General features: G+C 36.7%; 1 protein-coding gene across 1 annotated transcript; it reads left to right on the top strand.

The window, feature by feature from the left end:
* Positions 1-1782: 1782 nt before the first annotated feature.
* Positions 1783-13018, top strand: LOC141434728 (snake venom metalloproteinase leucurolysin-A-like). Its single transcript, XM_074097169.1, has 5 exons — positions 1783-2065; positions 8266-8695; positions 9501-9606; positions 11772-11906; positions 12373-13018. The coding sequence occupies exons 1-5, from the start codon at positions 2000-2002 to the stop codon at positions 12410-12412; spliced, it is 777 nt and encodes a 258-aa protein (XP_073953270.1). The 5' UTR covers positions 1783-1999; the 3' UTR covers positions 12413-13018.
* Positions 13019-13272: the final 254 nt, after the last annotated feature.

Here is a 13272-nt window from a genome sequence, read left to right as displayed (position 1 = left end):
TTTTTTTATTATTATTTACATTTTTATTCCTCGGCATAACTCAGTTACAACACAATTTTCCAATATTGTAGAATATCATCGTAGTCACTAAAATGGGTAAAAGACATGTTTTTATGACAAAACAATCATAAAAATCCTTAATTTAACCTTTGTTGATTACAATGTATAAGTTACAGCAGTTTTGTACTAAGCCTCAACATTTTTTTTTATAAAAAAAATATAAATCTTTGATGTGCCGCCCTGTAAAGTTAGTGAAAATGAGTTACGATGATATTCCTTGCAGGTGTCGGTATAATATTTCCGCTGAAGCGATTCCACGAGAGTTATCGTTAACGTTATCGTTATCGTACCGTCCCTCTTACTGTCCTACTAAATGCTAAAGAGTGAGCGAAACGGTTAGGTACTTTCTAACTGCAAATCAGAAAAATATTGCTAAGTGACGAGGAAGGAAACAGGATGCTCATACTTCTGTTTTTATACCTAACCATACTTGACCCGAGTAGATAGCCTGTTTTTTAGAACTCATATCAGTGCTAAAAATTGCGACCCGCTCAAGGTCGATAGATAAGGCATCAAACTTAAAAATATTACGCAACTCTTTACGTTGCAGTTCACTGATATTTACAATGTTTAACGTGTTCGAATGAGCTATGCAATTTGGTGATTTACACCAGAAATTGCATATGCTTTCGACATTAAAATAAAGCAATAGTCATGACTTTTCCCTTTGCATTTGTGTTGGATTAAAAGTACAAGATTGCCAAGACCTTACGAGCAGATGAGTATTAAATAAATTAGTTTTTATCGAATAACTATTCGAATAAACAATAACTCACGATTATTTTTGCCGAAAAATTTATTCGCGAATAAATTGTATGACCACTTTTTAAATGACGATTGATTTATTGGCGCCGTCATGTTGCTGTGCCTGCACGGTACAGTGATAAGATTTCATCGTGCAAAAAAACTGCCGTTGGTCGCAACGCATTATCGTACGACTGTTAATTAGGACTTTAGGTACATATTACTTAGTGTTTAATAGCATGGTCATAAGTTTGTTGGATGCACGTACGTGCATGATACGTATCATCGCATCGCGCAAACTGGGCCAATTGAGACGACGCCTCATGGTCACGCTGGCGAGCCACCCGGCACCTGACCAGCACCGCCTCGACTTTCAGCTTCCACTCGTTGTTGACAGGTGGTCCACGTCTGGACACCGCGTTGACAACGAGTGGACCTCGCGTGGTCCACGAATTTCCTAGTAGTCACTATACTAGCGGGCTGTCACCGAGTAGTCCACTCGCCGTGCGCGCGTGGCAACCTCGCGAGTGAGGGTGATCCGATGACGCTACGCTACGGAGTTGATGTAGTGAGCGCATACCCATACAAATCCATATCGAGAGTATTCTGGCGGAACCGGATAAGTGCATAAATAAAGCAGAAAAAATTAAGTAAGTATGCCTATGTATGTAACTATTTTTTTAATTAATTTTGCACCTATTCTGTTTTGCCAGAATACCCTCGATATATGAAGATTACTAACCGCTCGAGGCGAGGCGGTGCTGGTCGGGTGCCGGGTGGATGTAGTAAGTACATTAAGAGTGTTCGTAAACAGAGATGGGCAAAATTTCTTCGAATAACGAATAAGAATGGCTAAATTTCATGGATAACGAATAAAAGTTTCGAATGATTATTCTTCTCAGAATAAAAGAGATATCGATACTATCGATAATCGATAACTATCGCTTCTGCTCAATCTATCGATAGTGGACTACCGATCGGCAACACTAAGTGCTACTTCTAAAAAAAGTCTAGCAACACGAAGACTGGCGATGGCGATTCAGGCGTAAAATACTATATGTGTTTGATAATTTTAGGTACAGCTGAGAATAATGAGTTCAGACAAATCAATGCGCTTAGCATACAGTTAGTTGGCCGCGTTGGGTGACTTAGCAAGCTTTAGTCTAACTTTTGACTCAGGACAGCGAAGTCTGAAATGGCTGTGATTTATTTATATTTAGTTCTTATTCTAGTGCAGTTTTTCGAAGATGGGAGTTGCAAAGTAAGTGGATTTGTTTTTTTTGAGCTTTTTCATTTTTATTATTATTTCAAACTTTCGATTCTTTATTGAACACCTCAAATGGATACAGTGTACAAACAAGGTAGAAAATTAGGCGGTCTTATGACTTAAAAGCGATTTCTAAAAATATGAGTAAAAAGCAAGTAAATTGGTGAACAGTTAATTCAAAAAGCTGGTTTAAAAACTTTTATTAAGTGCCAAAAATGCCATTTATTATAAGTAACTGGCCGGAAAAAGGGATGAGTTTGGCCTTTTTATCTTTTGGTATAGTTCTGTTTTATTCATAATGAATCGTTCACTTCATTTTTTACTTACTTAACTTTTACCCGGCATTGCCAAAATCTTTCTATTTTAGTACAGTCGAGTTTTATTTTTTCTCAAGTTGATTCCCAGATCATCACAAAATCTTGTCATCTCACCCGATAAGCATTGCTATTGACAAATAAAATTATTAACTTTGGTAAGGTTCTATAGCCTGCTCAGGAATCAAACTGGTTAACTGTACATAAGTAGGTAATAGGATAACTTTTTGAGCAATGAATTTTTCATGTATACACGCACCAATAATTATTTATAGATTTCTGAAGACCCGTTTCATCACGCACAATAATACAACAGTTCTCCGAAGTATCGACAGATTCTCATCATTCAGTTCAACAAAGAAGCATTGAGACTGCACATCCTTTTACAATTAAGTAACTAAATACATCCATCCGGTTACATCCATACTAATATTATAAATGCGAAAGTGTGTGTGTTTGTATGTGTGTGTGTGTGTGTGTGTATGTTTGTCCGTCTTTCACGTCGAAACGGAGCCACAGATCGACGTGATTTTTGGCATAGAGATAGTTTATAAGCCAGAGAGTGACATAGGCTACTTTTTATTCTGGAAAAATGCATAGTTCCCGAGGGAATAGCGCGCGATAACCGAAATCAACGCGGGCGGAGCCGTGGGCAAAAGCTAGCTATAGTATATATATATATATATACTGTGACCGGATTGGCTATAACTAAATGGTCCAATCACAAGCAAGACCGTAACGTCAAAAAACCCTCACGATACTAACGCCATCTAGCGATATTTCGACTGTATTTTAGCCCTCATTCAATTGAAATTCCGGAATTCCTAAAAATCATCCATGCTAACTTTCACATCTCTAATCCAAGCCTGTGAAATTTTGGTATAAAAAGTAACATATGTTATTAACAGACTTCTAGCTAGCTACATAGGTACCAAATTTTCTCCAAAATTCCGGGGTGCCTCAAAAGTTCACGTTGTTCTATGAAAACACCCACGCCTAATTTCAGGTTCCTAAACTTATGTAGCGGTTGTAATTTAACGCGCTAAGGTCACATCAGAAGTTTATATAGGTACTCAAGGGAAATAGAGTTTAATTTTTTAATCTCGTAAGTGATATTTCTAACATATACCTTTTGTACCTAGTTCTAGACCTAACCGGGAAGGATAGAAACCCGGGCTTCCTCCCCGGGGGACTACCGGGAAGGAAGTTTTTTTTTACATAAAACTGACTCATGATTGCGTTTCTCATCAAGTGAGATAATATCTCAATAAATGAGCCAAATTTGACACGTTTATGTAAAATAGTTTTTGAGTTATGAGGGGTCAAAAGTGACTCGAAATGGTTCGTATAAAATTACACACGGTGCTGCTAGCCAGTTCTGTTAGCTTGAACTTGGCTTGACACGCTACCGCGTGTCTAGATTATGTAGGGATCTCACTTGATAAATAGTAAAAATGAGGAGCCTATTCACTCTATTTTTTGTGATTTTGGAAATTATTTCAATAAGTTTGAGGTTTTTTTGTTTTATTTTTTTACATAAAACTGACAGTGATTGACCCGTATCTCACATGATCTTAGTTCATTCCATTTAGAAGTTTGTACATTCGGCTGTTATACTTACAATTATTTGTACTTTACGAAGAACGTGAGGATATATAAATAGATATTCACGGGAAAACTATAATAGTAACTGCGAATTTGAGCTAAACTTCTAAATGACGACATGGTATGCGTCATTGAAATACAATGTAAGAGTATGTAGAGTTACCGGAAAAAACATTTGATAGCCAAAACCACATAATATTAACTTTACTTATAATAAGAGGAAAATAAATCAATTTGTATTTGCAACAAGTAAATAAATTATGAAGAGAAAAGTATTTTTATCTTTTGAACGATCTTGACAATGTTAAGAATGAGAATAAGATTAAGAATAATTTGTATTTATCTAAAAATGACCACTATTACAATATACCAGATGTATCTGGTGAGTAGCAAACTAGGCTGAGCCTGTATCTTGGCACTCAACTGAGTCGGTTTACAAATTTATCAATTCTCTTTATTTACACTATGGCTTATAGGTTTTAAACTTACTTACAAAAATGTTATAAATGTTACATGAATGTTACATTTATTTATTCATACCGGCCATTTTTGTTAAGCGATATTATTACTAATTTAACCTAGTTGAAGAAAAATGCCGGTTGCCAACCCCTCCCTCCCTCTATGTATTCCTTCGAACTGTTTTGCATCATAAAAATCACGTCGCTGGCCTGGCACAACGAATACTCATTGTTAAATAATTCAATTTCTATCAGAAGCTTTATTCCGCGACTGTACCACCGACATACTTCTTATGCGCAAGATTGTGATTAATCGTCGCGAATAAACATGACACTTACCTACTTATTTCCTCTAAAATCCTTGACCTCCAAACATACGCTAACGATACGCGACTTGAAGCAAAAACAATTTTGGTTCTTATCAAAAGTTTTTGCAGAATTACTCATTTTTACCGCTATTTTTATAGGGTTAAATAAAATAATTAATTATCACCCACGGGCCACGATACGACCACGATTGACCATATAATTGTGCACATTACAAATTTAATAAGCAAAAAGAATGAGAGCTTATCCGATCCGATATCGGACGCCGATACCGATATCGGGACAAGTAAAATGTATGAAATATGTACCTACCTTTCAGATTATCCGATCCGATATCGGATCATATTTCATACATTTTACTTGCCCTGATCGGTATTGGTATCGGCTTCCGATACCGATATCGGATCGGATAATCTGAAAACGCTCAAACGGGAGAATGCATGCTCGTCACCCAGCTTTCAAACAATTGGCTGAAACAAGACTCTGTGGGTAGTAACTAAAAAAACCTCTCCCACCCTCTCCTACCGGTAGTAAGCTCAAGGTTGAAGGAAGTTGACGACGTGCAGCCGGATTTTGTAGCCTGTGAGAGTCTGGTATTCTCTGGGCCCTCCCTTTTCAGTCGTCGATAATGGATTTCTCCGACTGCACGCCCCAACTGCACGTCCTGAAAGCGCCTCATATAAAATTTGAAAACTGAAAACAAGTAAACAAATGCAATGACAAAAGCAAGGACCAGACGCAAAGTTGGAAAGCCCCCGACTTTGTCAGTTCAAAGTTCAATATCTCAAAAACGGCTCAACCGATTTTGATGAAACATGTCTAAGAATCGTCGCTAGAAACCCTGATTTTAAATATAAAAGACCACATTCAAATCGGTCCACCCGTTTAAGAGCTACGGTGCCACAGACGGACATACAGACAGACACTCAGAGACACAGACACGTGTAGCGGTCAAACTGATAACACCCCTCTTTTTGCGCCGGGGGTTAAAAAAGCAAGACGACTCAAGCTCAAAAAAAAATGATTGCTAAATAATTATTTTGTTCTCTAATTCTGATCCATCACCGACTTACTGACTAACCCTAAGATACAGTGTCTTATCTAGTTTAGGAAAACTCCGGGGTTCGGGAAACTTCGTGATGTCTTCTCGTCCAATATTCCGCAGTGCCCGAAGACTAGAGTCTTCGACCAGTGTGTGTTGCCAGTGATGACTTATGGCGCTGAGACGAGGTCCTTGACTGTTGGCCTCTTAGAGAGGCTCAGAGTCACACAACGAGCTATGGAGAGAGCTATGCTTGGAGTTTCTTTGCGCGATAGAACCCGGAATACGGAAATTCGTTGAAGAACTAAAGTCACTGACAAAGCTGGAAAAACATGCAAATTGAAGTGGCAATGGGCAGGCCACATCGCTCGAAGAATAGACCGTTGGGGGGCAAAAGTCCTCGAGTGGCGATCACGAACCGGAATACGAAGCGTTGGCAGGCCTCCCAGCAGGTGGACTGACGACATCGTGAGAGTGGCGGGAAATCGGTGGATGCAAGTGGCGAGTTGTCGTTCATTGTGGCGTTCTAAGGGGGAGGCCTTTGTCCAGCAGTGGACTTCTTCCGGCTGATGATGATGATGATGATGATCTAGTTTAGGGGACAGAATGTTCAACCTCTTCCGCGACCCAGTGGTACCTTACGTTGACCTGAACTGACGTACATGTAAACTTACCTTTGTTGTTATACAAACAATCAATGATCTCTTTCAATCCTATTTGATAATCTCAAAGGGTTTTTTCTTCATATGACTCTGTCCTGTCTTCTATTTTATTAATATTTTTTTTACTTCAGAGTTTAATGTTTGCTATTATTTAACTGTTTGTCATCTGGTGCAACCATTATATCCTTGAAAATCTTTAACAAGAGTTTCTTTTAAACCATTCGCTGACATATTTTGGACTATGTTAACTCGTTTGTTTCATAGTTCCCCCATAAGGTGCACTGCGAAATGTGTGGCAATTAATTTATTGTCGTTTAATTTTGTTGTATTATTTAATCAATTACCTATTCAGTTAAATTTCTTGATATCCGTACCCCCTCTTCTAAACCTAGTCAATTTGGTAAAATCAGCGCCATCTGTTAGTGTAGCAGGGTACTCGATAGTCGTACAACACTTGAAAATAAGTCTGCACCTCCTTCCTAAGTAGCGTCATAAGATACAGGTGCAAACTTAACTCAATCGAGAGTAGCGGCTACCAAAACCCCCTCTTTTAGGGGTAGTATTTTTAAGTCTATAACCTGACCGGGGATTTTCTCGAAAAAATTAGTAAAGTTTGCATGAAAATCCGTTCATCCGTTTTCACAGTGATGCGTGGTCAAATAAACAGACAAACAGACAAATTTAAAAACTGTTGGAACGTGTTCTGTTATCGATTCTAAGTATCCCAGCCAACTTTTGTATAGATAGAAGATAGATGTATAGATTATGCAATTATACACGTACGCGTGTTGATATGTATGTTGATTTTACCATTACTTATACTTCTTTTTTTTAGTATTAGAAAGAAGGCAAGCGATCTTGATGTGTCTTTTTATTGAAAAAAACTTTTGAAAAATAAGTCACAGCAAATAGTAACAATTAGCAAGGATATAATGATCATTTACATGCTTTTGGTATCATAAGTAATAGTAACTGTTTTAAACCTCTTTTAATAAAAAGACTCGTCAAGATTGTACAACCCTTTTTCAAATGCTAAAAAAACTAAGTGCAACCATATACGGTAGGACTATTAGTTTTTCTTAGTATAACTATGTAAGTTAACTCTTTTATATTAGTTTACTCCATTACTTACTGTTTACCCAGCTCTCCAAAAGATGCACTGGAATGTGTGGCAATTACTTTATTGTCGTTTAATTTTGGTCGTATTGTTAAATCAATAAATTTTTCAATTAAATTTGTTGATATCCGTACTCCTTCTTTTAAAACTTAGTTTAATTTGGCAAAATCCTACCTCAGTTCGAGTCACAACGTTATTAATTTCAGCGCCATCTGTTAGTTTATCAGGGTACTTGATAGTCATAGCACGTATTTGAAAACTTGAAGGTGGAAACTTAACTCAATCGAATGTAGCAGCTACCTCCACTTTAAGGGTTGAATTTTTTATACCCTAAGGGTCAAATTTTATAGCCTATAACCTGGCCGGGATTTTCTCGTCGGATTAGTAAAGTTTGCGTAAAATCTGTTCAGCCGTTCTCACGTGATGCGCGGTCAAATAAACGACAAACAGATAAACAGATAAACAGACAAACAGACAAAAATTCTAAAAACTATTGGAAACGTGTTCTGTTATCGATTCTAAGTATCCCCAGCCAACTTTTTGTCGAATATCTTCCATGTACAGACTTTCGACCCTCTTCAGCTTTATTATATGTATATAGATGTATATAGATTATGGATATTTAGTAGGTATAATATTTTGTGCACTAATCTCAATTATTCTTTTCAGAGCCATAACATTCCAAAATTAAAGGCTACCAAAGACCTACAAACCATAGAATATTTAACTAAACCAAATCAAGAAATAGTTATTCCCATCATTATGCATTTAGACAAAGCCATGGAAAGCCAAATGCCAAGATTGAACGGATCTAAAAGAATCAACTTCAAACCAAAGGCACTTTTGCGGGAAGTCGAAAAAGTTTTCACTTTGAAAAGTTTGAACCAAAAAGTCCGTCTGAAGCTAGTGAATTTAAAAGTAATAAACAATAGAACCGGTGTTGCCGTCGACGAAAATGTTTCTAAATATTTAAAGAGCTATTGCGAATGGCAGAAGAATAAGAAGCACGAACACGGTGATTGGTATTTCTCTGTGCTGTTGACAGGCCTGGAGATATACTATGTTGATAAAAGGGGGCAGAAAGTTAAAGAAAGCACAGGTGATTTCATTTAATTTCAAATTCACTTTTTAGGGTTCCGGAGCCAAAATGGCAAAAACGGAACCCTTATAAGTAGTTTCGCCATGTCTGTCTGTCTGTCCGTCCGTCTGCGGCTTGCTCAGGGGCTATCAATGCTAGAAAGCTGTAATTTTGCACGGATATATATGTAAACTATGCCGACAAAAGAGTACCTCCCATAGACGTAAAGTGGGGGTGTTTTTTTTTTCTCGTCCAACCCTAAAGTGTGGGGTATCGTTGGATAGGTCTTTTAAAACCATTAGGGGATGTAAATTTTCATGAAAATCAAGCATCCCCCTCCGCCTCTAAAATCTAAACCGGTGGAAAAATTTGAAAAAAAAAATCAGGATGGTAGTAAGTATATCAAACTTTGAAGGAAAACTATAACAGCTAAGTTTGCTTGAGAATTATTAGTAGTTTTACTCTTAAATAGCAGCCTAAGGTATAAAATATACCTAAACTTGGGAGATTCCGTATAAAATACAAAATCCTTAGAAAAATATAACTTATTTTTTTCGTAATGGCTACGGAACCCTATTTAGGGCGTGTCCAACATGCTCTTGGCCGGTTTTTTCTGAGAATATGGGGGCCCAAGCGGACGCTTAAGTAATTTAGAAAAACGATAGAAAACCACGACTACTTATAGGGTATCGAGTGTATAGGAAAAATGCTAGAGTTGTAAAAGTTAAAAATTTGTAATACTTGATTTTGAGGGTTGACAATGAATGTTATGTTGATGACATTATTTCTTCGACATTACTTCATACGATACATTGTATGTTTTTAGGGCGCGGTTACATGAGCAAAATGTGCAGCTTAGACAAAAGCTGTGCTGTCGTCAAGTGGCATCCTAAGGATGTGGTGCATTTACTGGCACACGAAATAGCACACAGGTCAGTTTAAAACTCATTTTCTAGTGTACTGTTTGACCGGCCTAATTGGCTGAATACAATAAAACAATTGTTTACGAAAAATCCTTGATAACAAGGATTTACAATGATCATTATGAACTAACCAAATCTACTACTGAAACAAACACTGACTGAGGAAATTAAATATAAAAATATTTTGTATGGATATAAAGTTTTCTTGTGGCTCAAGTTCCATACAAAATTTAAATTGTTTTTTTTTTCCATTTGTATCGTCTTTGGGGCTGTTTCACCATCCATTGATTAGTGTTAACTGACGGTTAAATGTGATGCCGTCTCTATTTTTTTTGTTCGAATAGACGGAGACTGCATCACATTTAAGTCAGTTAACACTAATCAATGGATGGTGAAACAGCCCATTAGTAATGAGTAGTAGTAGCCCGTTCAATTATCACACAGGATTTTTGAACACCATGTAAATTAATTTACCCTCTGTTTCACCATCCATTGACTAAATTTATTTGACGGATAAATATGATGCCGTCTCTGTTTGTTTTGTTCGAATATCCGTCAAATTAATCCATGGGTAGTGAAGTGGTGGTGAAACAGACCCTTAGTCAAAACTTTTAGAACTGAACTCATCCTTACACCGTGTATAATCCTGGCAATTTCTAATCTAGCCACCAATTTAACGACCATGTTCCAAAAACGAATGAGGTGCGAAATACATTGTCTTGGGTACAATTGAATTGCTCCCATTAACTTCCAATTTAATAATTGATACTAAGAACTGGTGACGGCATCAAGTTCTCAAAATCATTTGGTCTCAATTTGTGCAAATTATACAGTGTGACCTTTTTTACCGCAAACTTCAGCTACAGCTAAAATTTTCATTTTAAATTCATTAATTAACAGGCAACAGAGGCCCAACAAAACAATAGACATAATAAGCATAAAGCGACCAAACAAAAAATCGAGATTTCACCACTAGTTTAAATAATCAAGTCAGTACCTGCTATAATTCACTTTATCGTATATATGTACCATATGATACAACAATGGTTCATATAAGTTCAAAACATAAGACCAAGCAAGATTAATTTGTTCCTCATAATAAATTAAGTAAATTTTAAATTTTAGTCATTTCCAAAATCCCTGAAATAAAATAAATATGCAAGAATAGCCAGAATCCGGAAATTTCACAGCATTTTTGATCTGTCATAGTGATTTCTCACTTATTGACTTCCGGTATTCCATATCGATACACAACATGTTCAAAAAGATTAAGGGGCTGTTTCACCATCCATTGATTAGTGTTAACTGACGGTTAGATGTGTTGCCGTCTCTATTTGTTTTGTTCCAATAGACGGAGATGGCATCACATTTAACCGTCAGTTAACCACCACCATCCATCCATCCAAAGGTTAGATCGTTAAGCGATGGCCGTGCTCACATTTGTGTATCGTTACTATATCTACAATAAAGAGTCATTGTATTGTATTGTATCGATTAGATTACTGACGGTTAAATGTGATGCCGTCACGTTCGAATAGACGGAGACGGCATCACATTTAACCGTCAGTTAACACTAATCAATGGATGGTGAAACAGTCCCTAAAAGTAGAGCTCAACAATCTATTTTACGTTAAAAAGCGATCTCTATCAAGTAACTTTTGAGCAGTCGGAAATGTGAAAAAACATAAAATGCTGCAATGAAAACAATGAATAGTTAACAATTTCTAATTTAATAAATCAATTTCATATTCAAAGTCTGTTTTAGTGCTAAAAAGTGTTCTATTAGTGTCTATATAAAATATATTACGATTATTATTTTACGATAACGTCATTATCGATTAAGATTGTTTTTTTGGAATCTTTTTGTATTTTTTATTTCAATTCCAAATTTTTACTTTTACGGTCATCCCGTAAAACCTAAATTGAAAATACGAACTGGAATATGGATGCACATTATCGATATCATTTAGGTAGAGTCGATATGTGAGAAGTCACTATCACAGATCCAAAATGCCGCGACAATTCCGGGCTCTTATAGGTATTGGATAGATAAATAGATATTGTAATTAAGCTATAACCGACGTTTCCTCAGAATCCTAGCGCTCGTGTAACTTTCCTATAAAGCTCTGAATTAACTTTAGAACTTTTTAAAGGCGACATGGTTTTTTCTTCAGCCTGGGCGTGTATCACGATGGCGTGAAGGATCGCTGCCAAAAGAGCGGCTCCATCATGGCAGCCATATACAGCCGACGGCGACCGCCCCAGTACTGGTCACTCTGTAGCAGGACGCACCTTAGGAGTTTTATAAGGTACTTAAAATTTTTGAAATAGTTGGTATTTTTTTTAATTTAAAATACAAATTTTTAACTCAGAAATAAACGCATACAAGCTAAAATAAATTTAGTCAACTAGTAGTTTAGGTAGGTTAAAATAAAAATATAAATATTACCCATCCGCATCGTACCTTCTTGGTCCCACTGCACCGCTGTATGGCCAACGACATCTGCTGCACCAAGTCAACTCTGATTAGCAGTTTGGCGAAAATATTTTTAAGTTATTTTTGTACATTGTGGTTAATAAATAAAAAAAACTACTTATAAACTACATACCTTATATTTTTCTCAACAACAGATCGTTACTAGGTACAGTCGATTCCCTAACAAACGAGTTAATTATCCACTTTTCCGTACTGGCTGCATAGAAAAGTGGATATTTTAGTAAGGTGACTATACTAAGATTAAATCTAAATTAATAAATGTTGTTTTTGATTTACAGAAACGAAAAGAAATCATGGTGCATTCGACCTTCATCATAGCACGTGAACATCAAAAGGGGGCACATCTTTCACATACTTTATATTCAACATGCCTCTACCCTCTGGACAAAGATAACATTATAACATGTAGGTTAGGATATTTCTAACCTATACAGGGAGTCTGTGACCATGAGGCTTTAAGTCCAGGGTTAGATTCTAGTCGCCTAACAGACATTTGTTCTGCTACTGTTTAAAAATATGATCACTGTTAATTTCATTTTTTTCTCACAAGCAGCAGAGGCGGCGGAAAAACTCAAAATAAACAAAATATAACGTCTCGGCCCTGAATACAACTTTGTTCCATTCGGGGTTGAGACCTTAGGACCATGGGGCCCAGCGCAAAAAAAAATCTTTAAAGAATTATCCAAACGTCTCTCGGATACCACAGGGGACCGTAGAGCTGGCAGCTTCCTCGCACAACGTATCATCATTGCTATACAGCGAGGAAATGCTGCCAGCATCTTTGGGTCCATGCCGCGGGGGGATACTTTTTCAAATTTCTTTTAGTTATAGTTAAGTTATTAGTTTGTTTTACTTCTATTAATACTTTTAAATTAGTCTAATTTTAATTTATTATTGTGTTCCATACTTAATTATACTTAATTAAATGTACAATGTGGGATGTCATAAATGTTAACTTATTTCAAGGCCGTCCATTGAGACAGTGATAAAACCGCCATGTACGATACACTGATTTGAAAGAAGAAAGAAAGAAGAAAGAAAAGTTTATTTTGTCAAAATGTACCACTAAAACTAAGACTAGCACTAACATGTTACTAGGTCACGGCAGATACCAAAATCTACTAATGTGTGCGCACATGAAACGCTGGTTTTCTGTAGCCCAAATTAAATAAATGTAT

The sequence above is a fragment of the Choristoneura fumiferana genome, chromosome 14 (assembly GCF_025370935.1).
Source record: "Choristoneura fumiferana chromosome 14, NRCan_CFum_1, whole genome shotgun sequence".
Classification (NCBI taxonomy): domain Eukaryota; kingdom Metazoa; phylum Arthropoda; class Insecta; order Lepidoptera; family Tortricidae; genus Choristoneura; species Choristoneura fumiferana.
The sequence above is the reverse complement of the archived record's forward strand: the minus strand, read 5'-3'. Positions and strand labels throughout refer to the sequence as shown.